This window comes from Loxodonta africana, chromosome 12 (assembly GCF_030014295.1).
Source record: "Loxodonta africana isolate mLoxAfr1 chromosome 12, mLoxAfr1.hap2, whole genome shotgun sequence".
NCBI lineage: Eukaryota > Metazoa > Chordata > Mammalia > Proboscidea > Elephantidae > Loxodonta > Loxodonta africana.
The window spans coordinates 92946614-92952827 of record NC_087353.1 but is presented as its reverse complement, the minus strand read 5'-3'; the positions used below and the strand labels follow the sequence as shown (position 1 = coordinate 92952827).

General features: G+C 58.0%; 1 protein-coding gene across 1 annotated transcript; it reads left to right on the top strand.

Moving 5' to 3' along the window:
* The first annotated feature begins 1929 nt into the window (after positions 1 to 1929).
* On the top strand, positions 1930 to 3001 carry GRIFIN (galectin-related inter-fiber protein). Its single transcript, XM_064294818.1, has 2 exons — positions 1930 to 2257; positions 2831 to 3001. The coding sequence occupies exons 1-2, from the start codon at positions 2084 to 2086 to the stop codon at positions 2999 to 3001; spliced, it is 345 nt and encodes a 114-aa protein (XP_064150888.1). The 5' UTR covers positions 1930 to 2083.
* Positions 3002 to 6214: the final 3213 nt, after the last annotated feature.

Sequence of the window (6214 nt, the reverse complement as noted above, 5' to 3'; positions counted from 1 at the left end):
CAGGAGGGCCCGGGGGTCTGGATAAATGCCAATCCGCCCTGAGACACCCCCACACCCATGCTATAGAGCTGCACACTTGCACATACAGTGCCACACACACTCCACACACACACCAGGGCAACATGCCCACTGACACACTCTCATCTAAACGCAGCTACACAAAGCCACGCTCACCACACACTCACTGCACTCGCTGCACACTCAACTGCACACTCACCCACACCCATGTACATTCACCTGCACACTCACACACATTCACCCGCACACTCACGCACATTCACCCACACACGTACACTCACTGTACACTCATACCCACCACCCACACGCATACACTCTGCACACACACTCGCACACTCACCCACCTACATACATGCTCACTGCACACTTGCACACTCACACACGTACACTCACTGCACGTACATATACTCCCCCACACTCCCCTGCACTCACCCACACACATATACACTCGCTGCACACTCACCCACCCACATGTACACTCACCTGCACACTAACACACACATGCTCACCCACACAATACACTCACCTGCACACTCACACAGTACACTCATTGCACACACACACACTCATCCATATGTACACTCACTGCACTTGCTTACCACAGCTCTGCATATTCACTACCCACACTCACCACACATTCACAACACGCTCCCTGGCACATTCACCTGGACTTGCTCATCACAACTCACCACACACTCTGCTCCGTGCTCCTCACCTGCTCCTGTCTGGCCAGCTCCATGGAGGGTCCAGTCGGGAGGCTCCCCTCAGCTACCCTGAGAGCCTGGTGAGACTCTGCTCCTCTCCCCTGTTCAGTGCCCCAAGGGCCCCAGCCTGGCTGCCCCCTCCCCGTCATGTAGCCTGAGAGGGGCGAGGTGCAAGGCGGGTGGGGGGCACCGGGTGTGGGAAAGGCCCTCCCCCACCTCCTGCCCAAGCCTGGAATGCGCTGACCGCAGCGGCCCAGGCCTAATCCCAACTCTGTTCCCCGCAGGGCCAGCAGAGGGGCATGAGTGGGGCAGCAGAGAGGGTGGGGGTGGGAAGGTGGGGGTTTTGGGGAACACGCTGGTGACTCTGGATGGTCCTGTGGCACCAGGCAGTCAAAACAGACCCCCAGATGGCCAGGGAAGGGTTGGTGGCACACCTCCCCCTCCCACCCTCACTTGAGCTTGGGCCCCTGGGAGCTAAGCTCAGGGGCCTAAAGGAGGAACCTAGTCTGGGCAGTTCATATCCTGACTACGCTTTTCCTGCAAGCATCGGGGAGAAGCTGCCCCTCCAGCTGTCTGAAGAATCTAAGAGGTGAAGTCAGGGTGGGGGGACAGGGTGGGTGACCTGTCCCTGGTGCTTGAAAGGAGGACTAGCTGGCAGGGAGAGTCCAGGGGATGAAGAGAAGAATGGGAGGGAGGAGGGGAAGGGTACAGTGAACTTGTCAACCCACCCCAGCCTGGGGGTGGGGCTCATGTGGGGCAGCGCCCTCCCCAGCCCCCACTGCCTATATCCTCGGCTTGCTCCACCTTCCCGCAGTAGCTGGGAAGATGGCACTGCAGGTGGGTGAGATCCCAGGGCCCAGGGTTGGGCCACACATTTGGGCCTCCATGGGGAAGGGGCAGAGCCAGGTGGGGGTCCCCCATCACCTGTGCCCCTCCCCATGGCTCTGGGGGGGCTAGTTCCACCTTCTCATCAGACCCCAGGCTGAGAGGGTATAGGGAAGGGGCCCTGAGTCAGCCTGCTAGGCAGGTTCCGTGCCCCTCACCCCATTATGAACAGAAGTCCTTAGAGGGACAGGGTTCTGGTGGAGACCACACCCAGGGCTGGGGCCTTCTAGAAAGAGGGTGACCGTAGGGGAGGGAAGCCATGGAGCCCTGGGCCTCCCCTCCTTTCTTGCAGTTCGAAGCCTTCTATTCGGGGGGGCTGGCCCCTGGCTGGAGCCTGCTGGTCCAGGGACAGTCCAACTCCAGAGAGGACAGGTAAGGGGCACTGCCCAACCCCCAGGCTCCCTCTGGGACCTCTAGGGGTGACTGGGCATAGGGCTGTGGGGCAGGTCAGCTGTGTGCTGCTCTCATGGCCCACAATGCCCCTATCCAGGTTTGAGATCAACTTCTTGTCGGAGTCAGGGGACATTGCCTTCCACGTGAAGCCCCGCTTCTCCAGCGCCACCTTGGTGGCCAATGCTTTCCAGGACGGCAGCTGGGGCCCAGAGGAGGTGTCCAGTGTCTTCCCGTTGGTGCTGGGGGAGCCCTTTGAGGTGACTGGGTGAGGGAGTGCAGAGGGGTGGGTGAGACTTGTGGGCGGAGGGGAGGCCCATGAGGGGATGGGAATGTGGAAAACAGGGAAGGCCTGTGGGGGGCAATATTGTGCCGGGAGGCAGGGGGGACGGGGAGACCCAAGGAGGGTGGGCAGGGCCCATGGGGATAGAGTGGGTGAGGCCCATTGAAGGAGAGGCCCAGGATTGGGGTACACTATGGAAGTACAAGAACATCCTCCCAGGCTTTGCAGGGAGGATGGATGCCCTAGGTGGCTGGGGGTCCCTGTCTTTCTGGCTCCAACAGATGCCGTGGTCCAGCAGGAGCTGGTGGCGGGGAGCTTACTGTGGGTGTTTTCTCTGCTGAGTCTGGGTGGCAGCCCTCAGTCTCCCCATTCGAACAGTGGGAGCCCCTTGCCCTGGCAGCCAGCGACCCCCTCTTTGAAGAGAGGAGGGAGATCTCCCCACCTGAGGCTCAGAGTTCTCATGGTGGGGGCTTGCACGGGGTGCCGTGTCCTGGGGATCCCTGAAGCTGGGCCCCCTGGAGTCATACAGACACCGCCCCCCTGCCCCCAGCTGGAGGTCCACGCAGACGCGGCACACTTCCACATCCACGCCCAGGGGCTGGAGGTGCTACACTTTGAGCATCGCCACAGGCCCCTGGCAGCGGTCACCAGGGTGCAGGTGCTGAGTGATCGTCGCCTGGCCCAGGTTGAGCTCACCAAGAGGGGCCTGAGCTGGGAGTGAGGCTCCTATATCCCCTGGCCCGCCCTCCCTGCCCCACACTGCCATTACCTGGGACCCTCACCAGCCTGGGGGGGCGGGACTCACAGCTATGGGATGGTCCCCTGGCCTCTGCTCTCCCAGCCAGCCTCCCTAGCCAGGAGTGGGGTACACTGTCCACCCTCTGGCCCTGAGTCTGCACCCAGTGGTGGAGCGGGGCTCAGGCGGCTGCCTTGGGTGCTTGCAGGGACAGTGGCAACCGAGAGGAGCCGCAGACCCAGGAACTGAGCCTTGGCCACCCTGTGTCCAGGGCCTGGGAGCCCCCTGGGGGAGCAGGGATGGGGGAGGGGTTTGTGGCCCTGTGGCCCCCATTCTGACAGTCAACACTGTCAATAAAGTCTGAGCAGAAGCTTGGCTGCTGTGAGTAGGGTTGGGGTAGGGTGGGCACTGGGATGGGGTCCCTAAGAGTGACAGCATGGGGATAGTCTGACCCCAACCTTGTCTCCAGGACACTGGGGGTCTAGGGTGGGATGGGGATGGACACAGGGCAGTGGGGGAGGGGAGAGGCTGCCCCCTACCTCTGACTCCTACCCTCAGCAGGACTGACAGACCCTGTCACCCAGGGGACGGGTGTCAGCCAGGGTGGCTTAATGTGAGGGTTCCAGGGCCCTGGGCCAGCCCTCCCCCAGGGGCCCTGGGTTCAAAGCCCCTTGTGGGCCAGTCCTTGTGGAGGCACGCACTGCACCCCCGAGACAGTCGCCCTGGGGGCCCGCAGAGCTTCCTCCTCTCCCTGCTTCCCGTTGGGGCGGCAGGAAGGGTCTTCCTGTTTCCCTCGTCCCACCTGGAGTGAGACGTGCCTCTGTCCCCGCTGCCTCCTGTGGGGGGAGGGGTAGGAGCTGAGGAGGCCTCAGGCCACATATGGGGAGTGGGTGTGGCTGAGAAGAAGCTCCCAGCCTGGTTTGAGGTCCCAGAGCTGCCCCTCAGTGGCGGTGGGACCTTCGACACAGTCCTTTCCCTCTTTAAGCCTCAGTTTTCCCATCTATAAAATGGGTGAAATGCCCAGACCTCACCAAGTTCCCTGAGACTGAATGAGATTGTGGCTGTGAGGGGCTTAGCCCCCACACGATGACTGAAGGGGGAGGCGAGATGGCTTCAGGGGCACCCACAGTTTTTCTGCTAGTTTTAACAAATAATTAATTTTAATATTATCAACAATACATCATCTTTATCACTATATGTACTTATCTATAATCTGTATCATGTGTCATATCTAACTTATCTATCATCTACCTATCATCTATTATGTTGTTGTTAGGTGCCATTGGGTCAACTGTGGCTCATAGCGACCCCATGTGACAGAGCAGAACTGTCCCCACAGGGTTTCCTAGGCTGTAATCTTTATAGAAGCAGATCTCCAGGTCTTTCTCCTGCAGAACACAGGGTAGGCTCGAACCACCAACCGTTCAGTTAGTAGCCAAGCACTTAACCATTGTACCACCAGGGCACCTATCATCTATTTACCTTTCTCTGTATCTACCATCTATCTATAATCTATCTACCTATCATCTATGTATCTATATAACTATTTATGTCACTATTCATCTATACATCTTATCCAAGTATCTATGTACCTATCTGGAAAACTTAGTGGCGTAGTGGTTAAGAGTTTGGCTGCTAACCAAAAGGCTGGCAGTTTGAATCCACCAGGCGCTCCTTGGAAACACTATGGGGCAGTTCTACTCTGTCCTATAGGGTCGCTATGAGATGGAATCAACTCCACGGCAATGGGTTTATCTATTTATGTACCTATCTATATATCTGTATCTATTTTTTTTTTTTTATGTATCTATCTATCTTAAATTGGTGATGTCATCACTTAGGATGAGGTTCAATAGGTACCTCACTTTCACAAGTGAGTCATTTAAAGAAAACCATCAGGCCAGTGACAGCACCAACAGGAGAGCACGAGGGTGAAGGCCGTGGACTTGGGAACCAGCTGCTTGGCCTTGAGTCCCAGATCTGTCCCTTTCTCCACGTGGGGCCTTGGGCAGGTGGTTATAAAATGGGGACCATCGGCAATGCTCACAGGGTATCACGGGGCTCAATTGAGTCACCCCAGGCGGAGGGCTTATAGCAGTGGCCATGATGCTTATAGTACTGGCCATGATGCTACTCACTGGGGAGTCCCAGGCAGTGCACAGCTCTGCCCAAACACCTTGCCCTCAAAGTTTCATAGATGGGGAAACTGAGGCTGGGGTGGTGGTGGAAAGCTACCCAAGCACCATGATCATGTCAGCAGCAGGCTGGGGCACAGAAAGGCAGGCCCAGCGGCCCCCCGCTCTCCTGCAGAGCTCCAGGAGGGGTCTGGGCAGACAGAGGGGAGACGTGGGGCTCCACCCCCAGGTGAGACAATGCCACCCAGACTCCAGCAGTGCAGCCTTCCTTCCTGTCTCCCTCACTTCCCCGCCCGAGTCCTTGGCCCAGCTGGCGCAGGAGCCTTCCCGCCCCCTCCTGTGGGAGGCCTGGCCTTTTGTGTAACTGGGAGGGGCTGGGGGCTGGCCAGGCAGATGAGGACTCCGCCAGGTCCCAGCCCGGGGAATTACTGGGGCAGCAGGGAAGAGGTTAACCAGTCAACACACACAGTGGGACACCTGGCTTGATCCTGATGCATAGGGCAGCCCATGGTGTGAGCCCATGTGACCTGGGCTGGCTGCTCACCCTCTCTGGGCCTCAGTTTCCCTGCAGGCAAAATGCTCCCCTCCTGGTAAAGCTCCAGGATAGCATTGCGAGGGGGTGGAGTGGAAAAGCACGAGAAAATTACAGGCTTTCCTTCCTTGTCACAGAGAGGGTGGGGTGGTGGAGCCTGGAGACAGACAAACTGGGGCTTCAAGAAGGAATTTTCCTGGCCTTTTTTACCTTAGGGTGGGGCCCTCACTGTCTCCTCAGAGCCCTCATAAGGTGTGGAATGCAACACCTATTTTACAGGAGCAGAAGCAGAGGCTCAGAGAGGCTAAGTGACCAGCCCAGAGCCACTCAGCAAGTGAGGGACTCTGGCCCAAAACTCCAGGTCTGACAGACCACACACACTCTCACACACACATTCTCAAATGTACAGGCATTCTCACACGTGCATACACACACGCGCCACACACATGCACACATCACACACACGTACATCATACACGCACACACCCCACACGTATACACACATTCATAAACTCTCACACATTCCTGGGA

Excerpts from the sequence above, each read along its gene's own strand:
- GRIFIN (XM_064294818.1), top strand. The coding sequence starts at position 2,084 with ATGCCCCTATCCAGGTTTGAGATCAACTTCTTGTCGGAGTCAGGGGAC. Across the intron at positions 2,258-2,830 it reads TGCTGGGGGAGCCCTTTGAG|CTGGAGGTCCACGCAGACGC; the intron begins GTGACTGGGTGA and ends CCCTGCCCCCAG.